Source organism: Pinus tabuliformis, chromosome 2_1 (assembly GCF_031772625.1).
Source record: "Pinus tabuliformis cultivar Carrire ecotype Pingquan chromosome 2_1, CPIR1, whole genome shotgun sequence".
NCBI classification, from domain to species: Eukaryota; Viridiplantae; Streptophyta; class Pinopsida; order Pinales; family Pinaceae; genus Pinus; species Pinus tabuliformis.
Genome location: NC_142299.1, coordinates 153,324,201 through 153,349,838, shown reverse-complemented (window position 1 = coordinate 153,349,838; position 25,638 = coordinate 153,324,201). Strand labels below are relative to the sequence as shown.

Below are 25,638 nucleotides of genomic sequence, written 5' to 3'. Positions count from 1 at the left end.
AAATTAAAATATGGTTCATCTTTGTAGACCATTTATGTTAGTTCTCTTTACCAGAGAGAAGTACTCTAACTATGGAGATGAATGAATGCATCATTAAATTTTGAATTTTACTTCACTGGAATTTAACTTCATGTTCTTTAAATATCCATGTATATGTAATCCATCTCAATTTCTCTCAACAAAAATTACATGTCATACCAAGCACCAATGAATGTATATACCATATATACATAAACCAACATATGAACTAAATCATACACATGAGCCCAACCATATATATATATATATATATATATATATGAATTACACACCATCACACAGGATTCACAGCCTTCAAGATATATACCAACGCATTATGTGTGATCATATATGATATGACCATTAAAAAAAACTTCAACACATGTATGTCCACCATAATGCATACATTAAAGAAATTTTGAGGTCTAAAATGGGCCTCAAAACAAAAATATACAACCAAAATCAACTTTATAAAAACCAATAGGGTTCAAGATGATGATGTTAACCATGGGAGATAATTCACCATATTTTGAATAAAAAAATAAAAAGAATAAAATATAATAAAAAATTTATTTTTTTTCAACTCGTATTTTCAATTTATCTACCTATGGTTTTACTCAAATTTCAAGTGGAAGCATTCGTTGGATGCATAAGTTAATTCCTCGTCCATGGAGTACTCATGTTGCATACTTTTGATGGACTTTACTACACAAAAAGCGTGATTGTAATCACATTTTTTCATGTATTTCTCATTTTTTGTATAGCATGGTCCATCGAAAGCATGGAACAAGGGTACTCCTTGGATGAGGAATTAAATTCCGCATCCAACGAGTGCTCCCACTAGAAATTTGAGTTAATTAAATCGTAGCGAGATAAGTTGAAAATAAGAGTTGAAAAATAATTTTTTTTTCTTTTTCCCTCTAAAATTTGATGATATAATCTAATCTTATTGTATTATTTCCACTATTATCTTATAATATTCTTTAGGAGGTCCATTTTAGACCTTATAATATTGTTACATGCTCTCCAACGCACAGCATATATCCATAGCATACCATAGCAGCTCTATTTAATCGGCCTTCAAAGAAACCAGTCAACATATATTTAAAGGCGTACCATTCAAGTTGTCAACGCATACCACAAACCACTTGCATCACATACCATACTCAGTTCTTCAATTCAATGAGCAGAGGAGAAAGATGGCCCAACGCACAATGAATTATACCATACAACCTTCAAATGATATTCAATCAAATATGTAAGTCATCACTACCTTCAAATGACATCTCGTAAAAATGCAAAGCTCAAATATGCACAACACCAGTACTAACAAAATAGAGAGTGTGCACTATTCATAGATTTTGCGGCCTTCAAAATGATATTCATGCACATATCAGTATTTGTTTAATGGACATGGATGAATGCACCACTAATTACGATTTGCAAAGCTCAATGTTCAGCACACTGATTACCCTTTCACCGCACCATACACATAATTTGTGGGAGAGCAACATCAAATGGACCATACGCAGAGAGCAAAGAATGCTTTGTCCAAATGTAGAGAAAATAGGGACAAAATTATCACAGAGAGCTGTAGGAGTTACATGCAGAAAGAGCCCAATTTTGGACCTTTGCTCTAACACCATATCAAACCAAGCTTTGGTAACTCCATGAATGGATTATTTTTTATTAAGAGAATATATAAATATATACGAGAGAAAGATTATTGGGATTCATTTTCCAATGTTTCTTCATCTTCCAATATTTCTTTAATTTACTATTTACATTAATTTCTCAGAGTTAAATGTCAACAAAATATAAAATATTGAAAAATTATCTAATCTATCAATTTTTATAATAATGCACTATAATTAACATCTATCTTTATATATTTAAATTTATAAATTTAATTATTTTTTAAAATTTACAATACTTCACCAATTATTTAATCTTTCTTTATTAACATTAACTTTAATTTAATATCTTATAAATCTAATACATCAAACTCTTCATTCCAATGAAAGCTGGAAAATTATTCACTCTTTCTTTATTTAAGAGCCACTTTGAATTGATATCTTATAAATCTAATATAATACAACGAATTATGATTCATTCAAACAATATAATGCAATGAATTGTACTACATTCACCCATTCTGCAATGTGCACATAAGCTATACATTATTGAAGCGTTTTGAAATGTGCATATTTTAAATCATTGAAGCAACCAATCTTTTGCTATGTTTACTGAGAATTTCATGGTAGGGTGCCAATCCCATTGTGATCTACTTGGTATAAACGCTCCATATAAATATGTTCTTCATTGTTGGCTGTGCAATTTGTGATGACATGGATTTCTCAATTTGCCATTTTGTATGATAGTGTGATTATAAAGATCAATGAGAACAGACATGTTCTTCATTGTTGGCTGTGCAATTTGTGATGACATGGATTTCTCAATTTGCCATTTTGTATGATAGTGTGATTATAAAGATCAATGAGAACAGACATGTTCTTCATTGTTGGCTGTGCAATTTGTGATGACATGGATTTCTCAATTTGCCATTTTGTATGATAGTGTGATTATAAAGATCAATGAGAACAGACTTTTGGGTCATTTTTATCAAACTCCATCGAAACAAAATTCCATAGTTTTTATTAATTCTATCTATTTTGGCTTGTATGAAGCTTTGGATTGATTCACAGACCAAACTCATGGGAACATGGTGGAACCACTTGCAAAATCATGATACAGGTAAAACAAACCATGAATTCCACAGAAACAAACCAATATCCATCACGGAAGGGGTGCAATTTGATTAAAATTTTATCTATGTTATGTGATATTCTAAGTGCTTGCTGAGTTAGGCATGTGTGCCCATTAATTAGGAGTTCTTATTTATGCCCTACAATTTAACTATTAAATTAGAAGTTCTTGTTTATGCTATACCATTTAATATTAGAAGAAAAAGGTGCTAAATTGGCATTTTCTGAGCATGGTTGTATTCCTTACTTTGATCATCCTCAAAGTTATGCTGCATATGGGGCCCTACATGTTTCAGCTTATTATATTTTCTTAATATAATATATATGGTGATTTTCTCTCTGAAAAATGGGAATTCGCCACATGTAGCGAAAAAAAATCATGGTTCAGATAAACAAAAACCATGATTTCCACCGAAACAAATCAACATCCATCACTGAAGGGGTGCAATTTGATTAAAATTTTATCTATGTTATGTGATATTCAAAGTGCTTGCTGAGTTAGGCATATGTGGCCATTAATTAGAAGTTCTTATTTATGCTATTCAAAGTGCTTGCTGAGTTAGGCATATGTGGCCATTAATTAGAAGTTCTTATTTATGCTGTACAATTTAATACTAGAAAAAAGAGTGTTAAATTGGCATTTTCTGAGCATGGTTGTATTCCTTACTTTGATCATCCTCAAAGTTATGCTGCATATGGGAATTGGCCACATATAGCAAAAAAATCAAGCATTAACAGTAAGAAGAATCCCTGCTATGAAGTCTGGTTTCTTGATTGGTGTTCTTCGGCTTGTGAAGTTGATCACGTTGAACGAGTTGATTTTTAAAAACTTATGATCATAAAAATATATTATTTTTGTTCTCTCGAGGCAAGTTAATAAATTATTTAGGTATTTTGAATTATTATAAATTTTAAAAATTTTGATTAAAATTGAATTAAATAATTTTTGTGACATAAGATGTTTTGTTATTTAAAATATATTTTTGAATGTATAAATAGATTTAGTTTCTAATGTTTTGTTATTTAAAATACATTTCTGAATGTATAAATAGATTTAGTTTTCTAAAATACTTTAATTGCATTAAGATTGTGGAGAATTCACAGTTCAAACTTGTAATACTAACAAATCACTACTAGATAAATTTAGCAGGAAAATATGGACGGAAAATATCCAAAACTTGGATCAGTTAGACTACAGCATTTATTTTTAAGGTTAGACATCTAATTAGTGTATCAGATTCTCTTGTTTTTGGAACGATGAACTCATATCTGAGTGATGATTTAAATATTAAAATTTAAATGTTAAAATGTATTTTTGAATGCATAAATGGATTCAATACCCTGAAAATATTTTGAGACCCTAAGATTGTCCAGAATTCACAACTCAAACTTATTCCAATAAATCTTATCAATTTAAACAAATTTAACTGCAAAATATGAACTCCAAAACTTATTCTACATTTATTTTTAAAATTAGATCATTATAATATGAAATTTGTTTAAAAAAAAATCATCTATATAAAAAAATTAAAATTAAAATTTACAAAAATATACCTATTCTACTTTTTTAAATTAAAACGATTATCTTCTTAATTCTATCACTAAACATAATTCTATCGCTTCACACTTAAATAAAGCATTCTGGATCATTATAATAATATGAAACTTGTTTTTAAAAAGAAAAACATCTATATATAAAAATTAAAATTAAAATTCGAAAAATATACCTGCTCTACCCTTTTAAATTAAAAACTGTATCTTCTTAATTCTATCACTAGATATAATTCTATCACTTCAAACTTAAATAAAGCATTCAGGGCAATTCACACTGGAAGCTCATTTTTACCCTGCTTCCATATCCCTTTCTTATTTCCCATAATCAATGTGCAAAAATGAAAGCACACCAGCCATCACATGGGCAGGGATAGGGTTGGGCGTGGATATTAAACCTATCCCGACCAAAATCAGCTCCCAACAGAGCACTGAAACCATAATATAAAAAATAAAAAAACACAATATTGCACTGAAGTTTTTGCCGTTGTTTATTTGTTTTAAAACTAGTTTTACATTTTAATGGGTTTTTTGTTATATTTTCTGATTTAATTAATTTAAAATTATGTAGATTTTTTAATTACAAATTTGAGTTGTGAATTCTGTATTATTTAAGTGGTTTTAGGATTTTTTAGGCGTTGAATTTACATGTAAAGTCAAAAACTTATTTTAAATAATAAAAATTAAAATTTGGCCCAAAAAAATTTCACTAAATTTTGACCAAAAACTCTAAAACATAGCCACACTAAACTTTTAATAAAAGATGTTATAGATTTTTATAGTTAAATCTATATTAATTTAGATCTAGATTTATTCAGCATTCAAAGAGGGTCTGGTGTGGTGTGGTGCTCGTGGGCTGTTCAGTCACCCATTCAATTCAGCGCCCTAGGATAATATATTGGATATAATGAAGATGTAGTCCTGCCAACCTTACAAAATATATATATAAATTATATTTATAATATTCTTATTTATATTTAATTTTTTTACATAACAGTTTTTATATTAAAATGTACAATTTTCTAATTTTCTCTCTATATATATACATATGCACATATTTTTAAGTTTAAATTTATATTCAATCCATTTTCTTATACACAAATATGTCTATTCATTTTAATTTTAATTTATATTCAGTTTAATGGTTTAAAACACATATACATACATACAACTTAAATAAGTCTAATAATTAACAACATATAATTTTATTTAAAAAACTATAAGAAAAATAATATATCTACACCAAGGTAACATATCTACAATAACTTAATCAAATCCCTTCCCTGAGTACAACACCTCTATACATGTGAGTAAATAAATCCTTTAATTCATTGCTATTAATAATATAAATATATTGAGTAAATAAATCTCTTAATTCATTCCTAGAAAGTGACATATCTACACTCCCTTAATCAAATCAAATCCCTTAATACAAACACCTCTATACATGTGAGTAAATAAATCCCTTAATTCTATAAGTGTATTCCCTTAATTTATTAGTCCTAATTAATAGGATCAGTATGTTTAACTTAGTTATAATAATATTATTGTTAGAACTGAAGATATGCCAAAATACCAAAGCCAATAGATGTTCTGAAAGGAACGCTAAAATGCTTCCAAAAATTGAGCAGCAATATAAAGTAATGAATGTCATGTCTCTAAGTTCATTGCTCTGAAAGGGCTCGTCTATAGCAGAGTTCAGAGAATCCTGGTCAGCCCAGAAGGGCTTGCATATTAAAAAGAGAGACAGAGAACCGTTCTCACAAAATACAGTTGGGCTTGTTTTGTCTCATCGGAGAAAGATAACAGCGGATCAAAAGGAATCAAAATCATAGGTCGTCATAAGATACCACCTCTCTACTATGCCTAACGGTGTCTGCAGTGGTATTTCCTCCTCTCAGCCCAGCTGCAGAAGTGGCAGCAACCGATGATGCTGTTCTGTTATCACCCCTGCCTTCTCGGCCGTGAGGAATTTTAGATGGCATTTTCTTGGATAATGCATCGTTGCTAAGCTTGGAAACCTCAATGCCCATCTTCCATGGAGGAAGAGAATCATTAGCCCAAGAAACGAGCACCTGTATGGCTCAACATAGAATGTAAGGGGATAAAACCTTTTTTTCTTCAATAAATTCAAGAAATGCTTACAATATTTAAAACACTAATCTCTCTGGAAAGATCTAAATAAGCCTTTAATAGTGTGAAATTGTACAGAGAAAAGTTTAAATTTATGAAACCAAGAAAATTGCTAGGGTGATTTTGCAATTGCCAATAATTTTGCAATATGTCCAACAGGTTGGCACAGAAATATAATGTAATAATATGTGACTGCACAGTGCAATGTTAATCATTCTCCTGTGATCCGGAATTCAAATAATCTATTTTGCACGGACTAATCAATATGAGTTACTCCGTCACAATTTCATAATTTCAAAAGATGCATAATGAAGGTTAGAACTCATGAATGTACTTCAGCCCACAGAAAAGACCTCCATTACAATGGTAATTTCAGTACTGCAAAATTGAAGAAAATCGGTACCGCCTAAGACGTTCATGGTCAAACACAGTACTAATAAATCCCCTTGTTTGAAAAGGAAATTTGTATGGATGTGTTATGGTATTCTGAGGGTGTTGAAAGGGAAAACCTATATTTCTCATTCGTAGTTGCATCTGAATCAAGGAAAATAAGATATATTTTGCAATTTTATTATTCCGAGTTTGGAGTTTTTGATTGGACTAAAAAATTTGGTTAAATCTTGATCTTTGTTGTTTAAAATGGGGTTTTTTACTACAAATATAGATTCAGCGCCCTGAAAAATCTCTGGACACTTGATTTGTGGAGATTTCACAACTCAAACTTATGATTTCAAGAAATTTGGCTAAATATTAGGCAAATTAAATTAGAAAAATATCCCAAACAACTCTCCAATGACAATATGGGGATCTGTCAACATTCATCAACTCTTATAATTCGGCCAAGAGGCGCTTTCCAGCCTAATATGGTAGAGATGTAATGTAACATAATTTGATGTGATGTAATGTCTTGTAAACATTTTGACTTGGTCAAATTACAAAAAAATAAAAATAAATTATATTTATAATTATAATTAAATCAACTTATATCCATCTTAATTCCTACAAAATTTCCAGAGATCAAATATTTTGATATACAAACCTCTTTTAAAATAAACATAGATTTGATCTATATCTATTTTAATTCCTATCCAATGCAAAGAGATCAAATTTCTTTTAAAATGGAAAAAATTAATCGTATCGAACACTTAATAAGTCTAAGATGTGCACTCATATATATCCCATAAATATAGAATATTGTCAACCTCAATCCATATATATATTCATAAACTCTAAGTATAGCATGTACTTAGAGTGAGTACATGATTCGAAAACACATAAATAGATTGATATATTTAAAATGGAAATTACTTGAAAAAAATAATAATAATTAACAAAAATTGAACCTCGTTTTATTATCGCATCAAACAATTTCAAGTTGCAACGCCACAAAACGAAATGAATTGATTTATTCAATATTTGAACTTGAGAAATGCAACCTCGAGGTGCAGGTCAGACCCGGCTCTGGATAGGTAAAAGGATAGTTTATACTCCCAATTTCTTAATACTACATTAAAAATAATAGATTTCACAGTTGCATATTTGAACTTGAGAAATGCAGCCTCGAGGTGCAGGTTAGACCCGATTTTGGATAGGTAAAAGGCTAGTTTATACTCCCAATTCCTTAATATTACATTAAAAATAATAGATTTCACAGTTGCATTTCTGGAACACTTTCTCAGATGATTTTAAAATCTCAATAGTCACAGTTGCATTTCTGGAACACTTCCTCAGATGAGTTAAAATCTTAGTAGTCAAGTGTTTGATATGATGCATTTACAAATGCTCTTACGATTAAAGCAAATTTTTATTATTGATTTTAAAATCTCAATAGTCACAGTTGCATTTCTGGAACACTTCCTCAGATGAGTTAAAATCTTAGTAGTCAAGTGTTTGATATGATGCATTTACAAATGCTCTTAAGATTAAAGCAAATTTTTATTATTGTATTTAATTTATACTAATATACACTTTGCATTTTACAAACTAAATACAAGCATGTCTCTTAAAAACTAAATACCTATAAATGGAGGTTAGGAAATCTATTCAAATAATTTGCTATAAATAGAAGCTAGGAAATCTAATAAACCAACTTATATTTAAATTTTTGATTTAAAATAAATTTAATTTTTAAATATTTATTTAATTTGATTATATAGCTTTTAAAATAAAATTTATTTGTAATTTTTTAATATTTAATGTAATGTTACTTTTGTTTATATATGACAACTTCCTTATTAAATAATGTTTCACTGATCCAAAATGGATCCTGGATAAACCTTTAAGTCTAAAAGACTTCATGCAAGAGGTAAAAGGTGCCAAATGGAACAAATCTTTTCTAAATCAGAGAAAAATGGAAGTCGCAGGCTGCTCTCAAAAATAGTCTCATTGCAGAGATCTCCTCATTCTGAATCCAACGCAACTTGAATGGACGAAAACAGACTCCAGATGGCGGAGTTATTGTAAAATGAAAATTGCCCAATGTCCTTAGAAAAATAGGCAATTTCATTAAATTTTGAACTATATTGAAAATTTTGATTTTAGTATCAGCTCATGGGCCAATCCACAGCTAACACTGATTGGGCCACGTGGCCCTGTTTGAATGGAACAATGGAAATATCGCATTGCAATTATTTCAAAGGAAAGGACCTTGGGCCATCAGCGATTGCCACTTTATCGCATCGCACAGATCCATGGGAGAAGGACCAGTGCCCCGAGGCCTTAAGATGTGCAATGGGCCGATTGCGATGAGCGCATTACAGCCGTCGGATCGGCAAAGGGAAGCAACGGTCAAGATCTGATCGTTGATCGGCGATCGGGGAAGCTTAAGGGCTGCAGGGCATGGAATCAACGATATGCCGACCGCCCATATGCCGAAATGTCGATAGGCCGATACGCCGAGATGCAATAGCACCGATCGAAGCGATCGAAGATAGGAGATCGGATCGGAGCAAAGCCAAAAGGGAGCATTGGGCTTTTAGACCGTGCGACATTGCGATTTGCGATGAATGTGCGGACCCAAAATATCATAGATGCGGGTTGATATTTTTTTGAGATCTAGATTAGTCTGTTCAGTCGGGTTTTCAATGTATTTCCTGTTTTTTTATGTATTGCCATACATTGTTGTGTATGGTTAAAATGTGCTTATTTTCGGATTTTAGTTCCGGAGAAAGGGTTGGCCTACGCCCTCCGCACCTTTTGTTCCCAAGTCGTTTCTATTCCAAACATCATTGTTCCCCACCTAGGCAAATGATGAAAACGCGGATAAGGAGGCGAACGGACGAACAGAGAGGAATAGCCAGAGGCACGGCCAGAGAGGAATAGTCGGAGGCACAACCAGAGAGGCATGACCAGAGGAAGGCGTTTTGGGAACCAAAGAGGCTTTGGTAACCATCCACGAGAGCTGGAAGCATTATTCTTGGTGGACTCGAGGAGTTCGAGCCATCTCGGGGGATAAATCCCATTGTTGTAGAGCCAGCGAGAGGGAGCTCACAAATGGTAATGATCCCAAAGAACCCGAGGAACAAAGAGCCCAAGAGCAAAAGAGGCCAAGAGACCCACAGAGAGCTCAAGAGCCAGAGAGTCAAGGCCAGTCTGAATTCGAGCGTGCTGTTAGCTTCAACAGTTGAGGAAATGCAGAATTCTAATGGAGTCAGTGTTTGAAGAAGCTCAAGACAGCCAGGAGCACTGAATGAAGGAATCAAGTCCAAGGGAGTTTGGATCTGTTTGCAGCGACAACCAGGGGTAAGATGGTAATCTGAGCCCATTGATTCATTTGTAAACCATATGGAGTTGAGTCACAGACTTGTAAAAGAATTTAAGCCATAATCCCAAAGAGCCAAGTCAAATTGACAAGAACTCACGGAGACATAGCCCATAAGAGTTTTGGGTGAACTCCTCATTAAATTGTTGTCTTATGTGTATTGTTTTACTACTGTATTATTCATTGTTATATGCATTTATGTATATGTTCAAGCACATTTAAATATCAGCATAGACAACATATTTTAAAGCACATAACAGCCAACAATAAAAGCAAGCATATACTTATATTTTCAAGCATTTCTTAATTCTGCATTGGTTAATCATTAAAGACTTGGGAATATTCAAGCTTTGGAAATGGAAGAGGTTCTTGTAAGTGAGACAAGAAGCCTAAGTGCCCCATTTTCAGATCAGGTGGTATCAGAGCACTAAGATTGATTAACCACACCTTTAGGAAGGTTATATTAGAATGCTTGATTGACAAAGCAAAGACTGCTTATCTGAAAGGTGTTTGAACAGCAAGAGGCTAATTGTATGCTTGTTTGCAGATTGACTATTCGCTGAGTTTGGAGAGGTGAAGGGAAAGTTATTGATAGCTCAGTCCAAGAAGGACAAGAAGGAGAAAGGCTGAAAGCATTCTTCTATCCCAAAGGACCTCAAGGCAATCTTTGGAGCACAAGAGGTTTGTTGCAAGAGGTTGCTTAAATAAGTTCTTTATTTATCTTGTTGAAGTTTTTTTTGTTCATTGGCATAATGACAACTACTACAAGTGGGTCCTCAAATTCTGCTCTCTTCACAAGACTCTTTGATGAAGACATGAAGCAAGAATTGTCCACCATGATGGATATGGTGAGAGAAATGTATGAGGATGGAAGGAAGAGCAGCATACTTAGAGAGCAGTTGAATGCCATAAAGGAAGAGAAGCAGTTGCTTTCTAACAAACTGCAGGAAATGGAGAGGGAACTTCATATTGCAAATATGAACCTAAAAAGGATGCATGAGTTGGGGTCACAACTCTTTGTTGCCCAAGAAGCCTTAGTCAAGTATCAGCATGAAGAAGAGGTAAGCCATTCCAGTTTGTCTTCAAATTCTTCTAAAAATGCTCATATTGGTTCTTTTGAAAAACATACTAGAGGCATAGGTTCCAAGCTAATGTCCAAGATGGGCTATGAAAGAAAGGGTTTGGGAAAGCATGCACAAGGTATTGTTGAACCAATAATGGTTGAGGAAAGGCCTAAGTATTTAGGTCTTGGCTATGGACAGTCTTATGAAGAGAGTTCCAAAGCTGCCATGAAGGCCATTGAAACAGTCCCAAGAAAGAGTTGCATTGCAGGTCCTCTATCTCAAGAGTGTGAAGATTGTGTTCAGGAGGAATGCAATCGCTTGAAACATCATTCGCAGGGTGCAGGTGTTCAAAAGCACACCCTTGAACCAGAGAGTTGTGGAAACTCTAACAGCCTTGAAGAGATTGATGGGATTCAAAAGGGAGCCACTTCTTCATTTGCTTCACCTCCTCATGAAGGCAATAAAGGTGAAAGAGGCAGGTATAAATCTGGTTCTGAACGTTTTCCTTTTTATTGTGCAAAGCATGATAAATTTCCACATATGTATGGAAAAAGAATTGCATGTTCCTTTTGTGGTTTGGATAACCATCATGTTTCTAGATGTTGGAAGAGAATGGCCGCATACAGGAAACTTTTGAAGAAAGAAAGCAAGCATCCAAAGGTCCATTGGACAAGGCAAATCACGCTGTCAAGAGGATGCACAGGCAATGCACTTACTGCCATAAGCAAGGGCATCTTGTTGAAAGGTGTTGGATTTTGAATCTAGAAATGCTTCCACAAAAGCTGAAGGAGAAGGTGGAAAGAGAAGATGGCAGAAATGGAAAGGAAGATTCCATGAATGATGTGTCCCAAGATGATTCACATATTGATGCTAATGTACAGACAAAGGAAGGACCTTTGAAATGGATTGGTAAGAAATGGTTAGAGTTCTTATCCAATTGAGATTGCATGTCTATTGATGCATCTATTTGCATTTCTTTGTTAAATGGAATGCAAGTTGCAGGATTTTACCAAGAAGGTGAATAGAGAAGTTGAGTAGGCGACTCACTTTGTACTGCAACATTATATTTCATTTCAGCGTCGAAAGTATAGTGTGCTTAAGTGAAAGTTGAAGAATGAAATGCATGCATGAGATGACGTGCATGAACACAAGGATGTTGATGTTTTCCTTATTTTTGGGAACATGTGTGTGTGATTGACTTGAAGGGTTGATTGCTTTGTTGTAAACATGCATGTAAAGTTGGTTTGGTGGAGATAGTGATGAAATTGTTTCATCTTTTGAAAAGAATCTTAATGGTCTTTTTCTACATGCTTGACTTAAGGGTCATCTATTTAAAGGCATGTTTTGTGGGCTTGTTATCTAGTCCATCATTTGTATGCAGATGTAAGACATGGAGGTGTTCACAAGATGTGAAATCTGTTTCTTTTGTTGAAGCAGGAGTTTAGTCCATCCAGTTGTTGTCTGTATGCCTGTTGTTGTTAACAGTTGTTGGCAGCTTGTCAAACAGGTACAAATGAAAGTTTTGTGGAGCAGATATACTTCACATTTGTTGAGCCACCTTGGATCAATGATCAAGGCAAAGAAGCTCAAACTACCTTCTATGACCATTTTAGTAGAAGTTCTGCAGGAAGGCAAGGAGGAAGACAGTTCTTCTCAGGAAGACCAACCCATCCAAGAAGGGAAGTGGTCAGAAACTTTGGTTCAGAGGCACTATGCAAAGGCAAGTGTAGGGAGGCTGAAAGAAGAGGGTGAGTCACTCTCATTTATTGTTCAGATCAGTATATCAATCTTTTGGAGACCAAAAGTTCTTTTAGTGGGAAGGCATGATCCAAAAATGGATCCTAGATAAACCTCTAAGTCTAAAAGACTTCATGCAAGAGGTAAAAGGTGCCAAATGGCACAAATCCTTTGTAAACCAGAGGAAAATGAAATTCGCAGGTTGTTCTCAGAAATAGTCTCATTGCAGAGATCTCCTCATTCTGAATCCAACACAACTTGAATGGGCGAAAACAGACTCCGGATGACGGAGTTATTGTAAAATGAAAATTGCCCAATGTCCTTAGAAAAAGAGGCAATTTCATTAAATTTTGAACTATATTGAAAATTTTGATTTTAGTATAGGCTCACGGGCCAATCCATAGCTGACACATGGCAGGCCGGGATTGGGCCACGTGGCCCTGTTTGAATGTAACAATGGAAATATCGCATCGCAATTATTTCAAAGGGAAGGACCTCGGGCCATCAGCGATTGCGATAAGCAATTGCCGCTTTATCGCATCGCACAGATCCATGGGAGAAGGACCAGTGCCCTGAGGCCTTAAGATGTGCGATGGGACGATTGCGATGAGCGCATTACAGTCGTCGGATCGATAAAGGGAAGCAACAGTCAAGATCTGATCGTCGATCGGCGATTGGGGAAGCTTAAGGGCTACGGGCCATGGAATCGACGATATGTTGACCGCCGATATGCCGAAATGCCGATAGGTCGATACGTCGAGATGCGATAGCGCCGATCGGAGCGATCGGAGATCGGAGATCGGATCGGAGCAAAGCCAAAAGGGAGCATTGGGCCTTTAGACCGTGCGACATTGCGATTTGCGACGAATGTGCAAACCCGAAATATTATAGATGCGGGTTGATAATTTTTTGAGATCCGGCTTAGTCTGTTCAGTCGGGTTTTCAATGTATTTCCCGTTTTTTTATGTATTGCCATACATCGCTATGTATGGTTAAAATGTGCCTATTTTCGGATTTTAGTTCCAGAGAAAGGGTTGGCCTACGCCCACCGCACCTTTCATTCCCAAGATGTTTCTATTCCAAACATCATTGTTCCCCGCCTAGGCAAATGATGAAAACGCAGACAGGGAGGCGAACGGACAAACAGAGAGGAATAGCCAAAGGCACGGCCAGAGAGGAATAGTCAGAGGCACGGCCAGAGGAAGGCGTTTTGGGAACCAAAGAGGCTTTGGTAACCATCCACGAGAGCTGGAAGCGTTATTCTTGGTGGACTCGAGGAGTTCGAGCCATCTCGGAGGATAAATCCCATTATTGTAGAGCCAGCGAGAGGGAGCTCACAAATGGTAATGATCCCAAAGAACCCGAGGAACAAAGAGTCCGAGAGCAAAAGAGGCCAAGAGACCCACAGAGAGCCCGAGAGCCAGAAAGTCAAGGCCAGTCTGAATTCGAGTGTGTTGTTAGCTTCAACAATTGAGGAAATGCAGAATTCTGATGGAGTCAGTGTTTGAAGAAGCTCAAGACAGCCAGGAGCACTGAATGAAGGAATCAAGTCCAAGAGAGTTTGAATCTGTTTGCAGCAACAGCCAGGGGTAAGATGGTATTCTGAGCCCATCGGTTCATTTGTAAACCATATGGAGTTGAGTCACGGACTTGTAAAATAATTTAAGCCATAATCCCAAAGAGCCAAGTCAAATTGACAAGAGCTCACGGAGACGTAGCCCACAAGAGTTTTGGGTGAACTCCTCATTAAATTGTTGTCTTATGTGTATTGTTTTACTGCTGTATTATTCACTGTTATATGCATTTATGTATATGTTCAAGCACATTTAAATATCAGCATACACAGCAGATTTTAAAGCACATAACAGCCAACAATAAAAACAAGCATATGCCTATATTTTCAAGCATTTCTTAATTCCGCATTGGTTAATCATTAAAGACTTGGGAATATTCAAGCTTTGGAAATGGGAGAGATTCTTGTAAGTGAGACAAGAAGCCTAAGTGCCTCATTTTCAGATCATTCATGAAGATTCTAGACGTACAAGGGGACGTGTGGGAGTAACCTCAAATTCTAGGGAAATTTTGGAGTACCAGGTCCGTCGAGTATATAATATTTTAATTATATATATATATATATATATAATTCAAGTTCATATTCATTATTCAATAATGAAAGCATAAATATTAAATACACTGATAGTAATATGGATACTAATACATTGAAAATTGAAATTTGATCCACACATAAAATTTAAATTCATTATTGAATTAAATAATGACATACATTGATCTATCATCATCATTCATTTTGATACATACATCATTCATATGACATACTCATTATTCATCCATACCATGAGATTCAATAAAAAAATTCACTGATGAAATATTCAAATACATTGATCCATATCATTCATCATTCTACAATCTACATTGATTTAAAAAGTAAATTCATCATTCATCATTCTAGAATCTAAGTTGCAAGCAAAACATACTAGTATATTACTATATACTAGATACTGAAGTTTTGAGGGAGACGTCGAGACGCACCCCTTTTGGGGAGTCTCATCCCCCACACTGTGGAAATGCACCCCCTTGCGTCTCCCCAAGACTCCCCAAAAAGGGTGTGTGGGGAAACTGTAGGAATTTACAAGTTAAATTCCTTAGATAGAACACCAAAGGACACTGCTCACAAACAGATCACAAATCAGTACACCAGTATTCTTGATGTGGTTAAAACCCTCAAAGAGGGAAACAGCTAGCGGCCTGAGCCAACGTGACCACTCCAGGCAATTTATTAATATAAAAGAAAGAAAATTTACATAATTTTCTCTCATGAATGGTCACTTAACAAATGACCCTCCATGCTCTTTAAATAGAGATCATGGACCAATAGGGTGTTAAGTCACGGATCAAGCGTCAGTAATATCGAGGAGAGAATGAACCATCGGATCACTTCATGTCTAGAACATATTGTGACTGTCGGATTGTAAGTTACAAAAAGTACATACTAAAGAAACACACTTTACCTAACTATACACTAGACCAAGTTGTACTTAATTATTTCCTATATGTCAGAATATCCTAACATCCCACCTTAAGAACAACTTGGGATAGGATTGAAGGATTTACAAAGATGACACAATAGGAGAAGGAAGGAGGCATTAGAGTGTATCCCACCTTAGTAACAACTTTCTGAACTCCAACCATAAATCAAATTTGAGTAAACTTCGCCTCTGTGAGAGTCTTTGTAAAGATGTCCACAACTTGATCATCGATTGAACAATATTGCACTTCAAGAACATGGTCATGAATGAGCTTTTTGATGAAGAGCATGTGTAGTTCAATGTGTTTGTTGTGCTAATGTTAAAGTGGATCTTTGCATAGTTAAATGGCACTTTGATTATCACACCAAAGTGTAGTCGGATGTTGCTGCTGAAAACCAACCTCTGATAGGATCTGACGAAGCCACAGGGCTTCCTTACTAGCTTCAACAGCACCACGATACTCTGCTTCTGCTAAAGAAAGAGAAATGGCACTCTGTTTCTTGCAAGCCCATGTAATAGGTCCAAAACCAAGAGTGAAAACATAACCTGCAGTAGACTTCTGATCTTCAGGGTCACTAGCCCAATCAAAAATCAGTGAAACCAACCAATAGAGGAGATGCTTATGCACTGTAATGAATCCCAAACTGAACTGTACCACGAACATAACGAAGTATTCTTTTAGCTGCTTTCTAATGACTTTCATGTGGGTGTTGCATAAACCGAACAACAAGGCCAACAACAAAGGAAAGGTCAGGATGGGTATGGGTCAGATACATCAGTTTTCCAACACGCTGACGGTATAAGGTAGCATCAACTTCAGGATAAGTACAAGTGACTGAAAGTTTGGCTCCAAACTGAAAGGGAGAAGGAGTTGGCTTACAGTCTTCCATGTGAAAGTGGCATAGAAGATCGCAGGCATACTTGGACTGGGAAAGGGAAATACCTTCTTTGGATTGCAAGACTTGAAGACCAAGAAAATAATGCAAGTGTCCTAAGTCTGTCGTTTCAAACTTCTTTTTAAGGCCGGACTTCACATGGTTTATAAGGTTGGGATCACTACCAGTAAGGATAAGATCATCAACATAAAGAATAAGAATGATAAGAGACTTACCCACTTTCTTGGTGTAAACAGTATTGTCAGAATGACACCTAGAAAAGCCAGTATCTAAAAGTAAGCTATCCATTTTGGCATACCAAGCCCGAGGGGCTTGCTTGAGACCAAAAAAGGATTTCTTAAGCCGACATACAAGGTTGGAGTCTGTTCGTATAAATCCAGGAGGTTGTCCCATATATATATCTTCATGAAAGTCTCCATGCAAGAAGACGGATTTAACATCCATCTGATGGACTTCCCATTTGAAATAGACAACAAGGGAAAGAACTAAGCGGATAGAGTTCATTTTGGCAACAGGGGAAAAGGTTTCAGTATAGTCAATGCCTTCAACTTGTGAAAAACCCATAGCAACAAAAAGAGCTTTATGTTTATCAACTTTTCCATCTGGTCCAAACTTGGTTTTGTAAACCCATTTGCATCTAACAAGTTTTCGTCCCTTTGGAAGAGGAACAAGGTCCCATGTATCATTTGTCAATAATAAACGATATTCTTCATTCATAGTTGTGTCCCAATCTAGATGGCCTGAAGCTTCTACAAAAGTGTCAAGATCATAATTTGTTGAAGCTTGAGTCAGTAAAGAAGAGGCTATATCAAACTGAGAATGTGTACGACACTTCTCTGTAGGATCATCTGCAAGAGCACCTGCTGCATCCCAAGTAGCGTGGACCCATTTTGGAAGCTGAGGAGCTGAAGAAAGGTCTCGAGAAGGTGGTGGAGGATTGTCATCCTCGTTGTCATCATCTGAAGAAGAAATATTTTTAGAAGAAAGGATAGAGAAAGGTGGCACATCTATCGAACTAGGCTCGTAGGCCGATATATTTTCAGCAAACTTTACATCTCTTCTAATGATAACATTTTTGGATTTAGATTGAAGAAGTCTATATCCTTTGACATCTTTAGAATATCCAACAAAAATACATTTTTTACTCTTAGGTTCTAAGGTTTTATGTTTTCATCTGGAATATGGATCCATGCTTCACTTCCAAAAACACGAAAGTGACTTACATCTAGTTTAATTGAACTCCATGCTTCTTCTTGAGTGATATTCTTTAAAACCTTCGTAAGAGTGTGATTTACTATGTAATTTGCATAGTCAATTGCTTCTGCCCAAAAATTGAGAATAAGTCCTTTATATTGAAGCATACAATTAACCGTTTCCTTTAAGGTGCGATTCTTCCTTTCAGCTACACCATTTTGCTATGGAGTATATGACACAGTATGTTGCAATTGAATTCCATGCTCAGTGAAAAAGTTGATGAATTTGTTGTTAACATATTCTCCGCCATTATCACATCGTAGCTTAAGAATTTGATGTCTAGATTGTTTCTCAACAAAGGCCTTAAAGGACAAGAACATGTTAAAATCTTCATTCTTGAGTTTTAAGAAGTATACCCAAGTGCGTCTAGAGAAATCATCAATGAAAGTTAAGAAATACTTGTAGCCAAAGAATGAAACAATTGGAAGTGGACCACATAAATCACTATGCACAAGCTGTAAAGGGGCTGATGCGTGCCAAGAGACACATTTTTAAAACTATTTCGATGATATTTTCCGAGTACACATCCTGAACAAACACCATCTCTGCATGATACCATAGGAAGACCTGTCACCATATTTTCTTTACATAGATTTTGAAGACAGTGATAGTTTAAGTGACCAAATCACCGATGCCAAAGTTTGCTCACTTCATCATTATGAACAACAAATACTGAGGGAAGAGTTGATGACCCATAGTTGTTAAACTTATACAATCTTGTGGAATCATTAGCAATGTCAGTAGCTAAAATCTGTCTAGGACCTCTAAGGTCCTTAATTACAACATCATGAGGTGAAAATTCAACGGTTTATCTTCACCTAAATGAGTTATCTAATATACAGATAGAAGATTGCAGAATAAGGTAGGAACACATAATACATCATTAAATTGACCATTGTCTAGATGAATAGTTCCAGTCCCTACAACACTAAGAGATCTATCATCACCAACATATATATTTTTGGTGTTCCAATCATTTAAAGAAGAAAGCATGGCTTTGTGTTTTTTCATGTGATAAGAAGCTCCAGAATTAATGAGCCACTCATGAGAATGAGAAGAAGAAGATACATTTAGTGCATAACTAGACCGAGATGTTTGACAATACATGCATAAAATGTTATTCCTGAAAATGAAATTGAAGTTGAAGAGTGCTCCAAATGGATGTTATGCTTCCTCATTGCTGCTTCCAAGAATTCCATTTTCTTAAAGCATTTGGATTCTAAGTGGCCATCACGATTACAAAAGTTGCAATGTCTATTAGTCTTCTTCCATTTGTTTTTAGTTGCCTTATCGTTTTGTTGAGTTAATTTTTCGTTGTGAGACTGAAATTGCTTAGGACCCTTGTTTGGTTTAGGACCATTCTTTTTAGGATGTTGCTTCTTAAGATTCTTTGAACTTGGGTATTGTTGGGTTGCTAAGGCTTTCTTAGAAGAGTTTCCAATATTAAGAAGACCAAGATGTAAGAGTTTTTCTTGCTCTCTTATTAAAGAATCACAAAAGGCATCAAAATAGGGGGACTTGTAGGCTTGTCCTTGAGAAATAAAGGCTTCTCTACTAGAATGGAAGGTGAAAACAAGCACAGAGTAGACTAGTCCTAACTTAGTAAGAATGGAATAGATAAGGCTACCATCTTCTTTCTTAACCTTAACAACTTCCAAGAGAATTCTAAGGGTCTTGAACTTGGACAAAAAACCTTAAATGGAAGAAAAATTATTGGGGTCCAACGTAAGCAACTCATTTTGGAATTGATGGGCTCTAAGTTCATTTTTAATTCCAAAAACTTTATTGAGTTGTTTCATTGCTTCATCAAGGGTATCAATTTTTGCGATATGGAATCTAGAGTCTGGAGAAATAGATATCCCTATCAACCCACGTGCTTGATCTTGCTTATTTTCTCATTTAATTTACTTATCTTCATCTTTAGGTTTAGACTATTGGTCTGAAGCTATTATATTTAGACCTTTACTTCTAAGTAAATCCACAATGTAGGATAGTCATTGAAAGTAGTTGGAGCTGTCAAGAATAACTAGGCATAAACTTTCTATTTTAAAAGAAATTGAAGTTGTAGATGTTGAAACTAAGTATTCCAATGGAAAGATCTCGAAAAATTAAGCCGATTAAAAAAAACAACGTCCAGATGAAGAAGTTATGGTTTTTTTAAGAAGAGTGGTTGAAGATGCCAATGAAATACGTGAATGTTGGAACTGAATGATAATGTTATATAAAAAAAAAATTCCCCCCCTTTTCAAACTTAATCTAGTTAGCTCACTTAAAATATATATATATATATATATAACCCACTTTTATTCATAAGTGAAAGTCACTTTTACAATGGTACTTTATGAACTATCCATTGAATTGTAACTTAAATAAAATATAAGGTGATTTTAGAATTATAAGTGACTCATTTTTTATAATGGATTAGGGACTCAATTTTTATAATGGGTGAAAACACTTTTACATAAAATAACTTTAAAACATAATATACATGTGTTTTTTAGACAAGTAACAACCCAAGACCTCTATTCTCATAAAGTAACTTTGGACCAAAAAGGTTAGTCATTTTTCGAAAGGAGAAAGGGGTTTTTTTTTCCCACTGAAGCTTTGGAGTGTGTGCTCGCTTGGAAAACTCATTTTTTCCTACAAAACAAAAAAACAACCACACAACTCAAAACGAACAAGCACAAGTAATCCAAGTCTTACGACTTAAAGTTAGATTTAGTCAGAAACTAAATATTTTCCTCAATGTTTCTGATTTTTCCGAGATCACACTAAAGCGCAGCGGAAAAGAGCATACGCATGAGAAAAATCATTTCTTTTTGTTTCTGGTTTGCCAAAATCGCAAAGAGCATACGCATGAGAAAAATCATTTCTTTCTGTTTCTAGTTTGCCTAGATCGCAAAGAGCATATGCGGAAATGAAAGGTTTAAATCCAGTAATAAAAAATTATAGAGGACTATAAACCGAAATAAACAGATAGATAAATAATTGTAACTACAAATAAAGACTTTATACCTCCAGATATTAAAAAAGACATAGCTAGAGCTACCAAAAACCTTTTCGCGTGAAACGAAAAGGGTTCATCAGTGAAACAGATGCTCCTAACACAATAGAGTAGTCATCTCGACTCGAAAACAATCAGAAATAGTAGATATAGGAAACGACAGTTGGATGTAGTTGTACCAACTTTAGATTTGAATCATCGACGGATGCAGCTCTCGAATAGCTCTAATACCATGTAGGAATTTACAGGGTAAGTTCTTTAGATAGAACACCAAAGGACACCACTCACAAACAGATCACAGATCAGTTCACCAATATTCTTAACGTAGTTAAAACTCTCAAAGACAGAAACAGTCCACGGCGTGAGCCAACACGGCCACTTCAAGCAATTTATTAATATAAAAGAAAGAAAATTTACATAAGCTTCTATCATGGACGGTCACCAAACAAATGACCCTTCATGTTCTTTAAATAGAAAACATGGACCAATCGAGTATTAAGCCGCGGATCAAGTGTCATATCGAGGAGAGAATGAACCATCAGATCGCTTCATGTATAGAACATATCGTGACCGTCGAGTTGTAAGTTACAAAAAGTACATACTAAAGAAATATATTTTACCTAACTATACACTAAACAAAGTTGTACTTAATTAATTCCTATGTGTTAAAATATCCTAACATAAACGCACCCATTGTGTCTCCCTTAGACTTCCCAAAAAAAGTATGTGAAAAAACACACCCCTAATAAACTCCCCATCCACAATGCATAGGGTGCGAGAGGTACGTACATCCAACCCTGGGAATACATCCCAAAAAAAAGTATGTGAAGAAACACACCCCTAATAAACTCCCATCCCCAATGCATGGGGTGCGAGAGGTACGTACATCCAACCCTGGGAATACATCCCGTAAACCATTGTTATTAAATTGTAGAGCACTATTATAACTTAAAACATAAATTTACTTTAAAACCAACTCTTATTTAAAAAGACTTATATTTTTTGTTTACTATTTTTTCCTTATTTTTAATATAAAATTATTTAACACTAATGTGGCGTCTCGAATATGAGTGTTGAATAATAAAAGGTAAAATTGGTTAGTTTATGGCACTCTAGGAGCATTTGATTTTTTTAATTTTTAATAATTATTATTAAAATTGTTAAAGGAAGATTACTTTTTTACTCATAAAATACATTTCCAACCTCTCGAAAAATAATTGGTATAATAAAATTATATTATTTCAAGAGCTAATATATACAATTTTTTTTGAATAAACTGTATTGTAGAATACTTGTTGTTAATATGAAGTATTAAAATCAAATAATAAATAATTTATAGAATAAATCTAGTTATTGTTTTTAAGTTGTATCTCTTTAAATTTAGTCTTTTCATTTTTAATAAATTAATTTATCATAGTTTATGTTATTTTGTGAAAGGTGTTGGTTGACATTTAGTTTTAGGATATTCAAATATTTTACTGTGCATTGCATTTATTATAAAAAAGATTTTTTTTTTAAGTGTGGTTATTGGGTTCAATTTTTTATGATTTTTGATGTGCAAGGTTAATAACAGAAATACTTGTCACTTCATGTAAATTGTAACACTATTTATTGAACAAAATTTCTAAAAACTACTATGACAATAATATTATAACGCAGTATGAAGGCAATGTATGATTCTTTTTCTGCTCAACATGGAGTTGACACATATCACTCTTAAAATAAAAATAAAATATTCTCAAAGTAGAAAAGCAATGTCAGCGATAACGAAAGATAAAAGGAAATATACATGTTTAAGTAGTTTCAATTAAAAGCATTATAAAACATCAATAATTCCAACCTCAATATAGTCAATTGATTTATTGTTAATATCACAACTCAATATGGTAAAAATATTTTACTATCCCAATCATAAATACAATATTTAAATGTCCACATGATGTAATATAATTTCATATCAACTTTAAAAAAGATTAAAGTAATTAGAAGTATAAAAAAGTGTGAATAAGATATTTAAATCACTTTTCAAAAATATTTCAACACTGCATTTAAATAAACTATTTGAAAATCTATATTAACTAATTTATTTCCATATCAACTTCATATATATTTATATATAAAAAGAAAATACTTTAATGTTGTATATAATAAAATATCCAATGTCCAAAAAAAAATATTAATCAAAAGTTTAAAAATAAAAATAAAAAATAGAATGCTTCTTAATAAGAATAATAAATAGATGTGTAATTTATAGTCTAGTTATTTTATATTTAGGTCTTTTTTAGGTATATTTTTTTGTTAATTTTCCCTAAAATCAAACAAAGTTTTTTGGAATTAAACATTTAAGTTATGTAATTTATATAAATAATGAAAAACACAAAAATACAATTTAAACAATGAAAATTTAAGAAAAAGAGAACCACTATAAGTTCATAAAGAGAACCACTATAAGTTCATTGGGATGTATGAAGAGATAAGTTTTTTTTCAAATTTTGAAATTTACATTTGAAGAAATTTAATCCTTCTTCACGTATGATAAATCTATACTAATAATTAGATAAAATGGAAAATCAACCATATTTATTATTGATAAGATATTTAATTTTTATTTAGTTTTTTTAATTTAAAAAAAAAAAAAAATTAATTTACCAAATTTAAATTAATAATTTTTTTACTTAAAATTATATATAAAATGAAAAATGAGAAGAATTATTGTTAATGTGGTTACAATCTAACGCCCTTCATCTTGATTTATCAAATATTTGAATTCAAGAAATGCAACCTCGAGGTGCATGTCAGACCCGGATTTGGATGGCTAAAAGGCACTTCCTTAATAGTACTTTTACATAAAAAGATTTCACCCGTCAGACCCGGATTTGGATGGGTAAAAGGCTACTTTATACTCTCAATTCCTGTATTTTAAAAAAAATCCACACTTGTAATTCTGGAACACTTCCTCAGACCAGTTAAAATCTGAGTAGTCAAGTGCTTGATATGATGTAATTACACAGTTAAAAATATGTTTTTCTTTAAGAAAACTTATCGGTTTACATTCAAAAAGATTATAAATTTTAACCTTCTTTAAGATTATAAGTTTACATTCAAAAAATTATAAACTTTAACCTTCTTTAAGATTACAAGTTTGTAAAAATTGCTAGTTTAAATCCAGAAAAATAAAGTATATCTATTTATAAATTTTAATAGTCACTTAAAAATATTCTTATTCCAAGATTTCATACATTAAATTAATATGCAACTTAACAAAAACCTTAAAATTAAATATTAATCATTATATGAACCAGAGGGATTGTTTGGCAAATGTGAAAAAACACAACTAGCAGGCCCAAATACTTGATACAAAACAATTATGGAGGATACATACTCGTTTGTTTCTGATTATGATTCCCTGGGGGTCGAGGGCTGCTCTAATGGCGGCCTCAGCAAATTCTTTAGCGCGGAATGTGACGATCGCATGCCCTGAATTATCTGCAATCTTGGCCCTCGAAATACTGCCAAAACCCTCGAAACGGCATTTGAGCTCATAAACACTTGTTTCCGGGCTCAGATTTCCCACATAAACCACTGCATTGTTGTTTCTGCTTCTCTTGAATGTGGCCGCCTCAACCTCCTCCTGCTCCTCTGCTCGTTGCTGTTTTCTCTTCTTCTCCTCGAAAGTTCTATCCTTCTTCATACTTATCTCCAATTTCTAGGTTTAATAGACCTTAATGCATCAAGCAATGTCGGAAAGAAGTCGCTCACAGCCCGGAAACATCCATGACCTCAGAGTAGATGAAGCCCCTTCAGTCTCCTCGAAAAGCCATGGGATGGAGCGAAATAAACCTGAGAAAGAAAGATTAGGAAGAGGTAATGTCCTGTATTAATCCATTTCTATTTAATCTTTTTCATATATTTCTGAAAGAGTGGCCAAAAATGAGTCTGGAGAGCATCAAATGAAACTTCAACTGTGCGCGAGTAGCAAAAGAAGAGTCCGAAGAGCATCAACGTAAAATGAAACACCGAATTCTCGGGTCTCAATTTAGGGATTTTTGAGGGCAAGAAATTTGTTTTAGGTTATCAAATATATATTTTAAATAATAATAAATAAATAAATAAATTTATATTATTGGAAGGAAAAGAAAAAAATCAAACTCTAGGATAATTAAAGTGTAAGTTGATTTCTAACAAATAATTTTAAATAGCTTAGTCTTTTTTTAAGAATAAGTGGAATAGTGAGTTAAGAAATTTATTAAGATAATTTGCTATATAAATGAAGATTAGAAAAATTACTTAAATAATTTGTTATAACTTACTATAATTAACGGATAATTTTTTATATAAATGAAGATTAGAAAATCTACCTAGATAATTTGTTATAATTTATTATAATTAAGGAAGCTTGGTTTGTGTAT

At 33.8% G+C, this 25,638-nt stretch overlaps 1 protein-coding gene across 1 annotated transcript; it reads right to left on the bottom strand.

Annotated features, from left to right (window-relative positions):
- Positions 1 to 5,923: 5,923 nt before the first annotated feature.
- LOC149199198 (homeobox leucine zipper protein) lies at positions 5,924 to 25,266 on the bottom strand. Its single transcript, XM_089402338.1, has 2 exons — positions 24,612 to 25,266; positions 5,924 to 6,409 (listed from the first exon to the last, which is right to left on the bottom strand). The coding sequence occupies exons 1-2, from the start codon at positions 24,918 to 24,920 to the stop codon at positions 6,164 to 6,166; spliced, it is 555 nt and encodes a 184-aa protein (XP_089258464.1). The 5' UTR covers positions 24,921 to 25,266; the 3' UTR covers positions 5,924 to 6,163.
- Positions 25,267 to 25,638: the final 372 nt, after the last annotated feature.

Excerpts from the sequence above, each read along its gene's own strand:
- LOC149199198 (XM_089402338.1), bottom strand. The coding sequence starts at position 24,920 with ATGAAGAAGGATAGAACTTTCGAGGAGAAGAAGAGAAAACAGCAACGA. Across the intron at positions 6,410-24,611 it reads TCATAATCAGAAACAAACGA|GTGCTCGTTTCTTGGGCTAA; the intron begins GTATGTATCCTC and ends TGAGCCATACAG.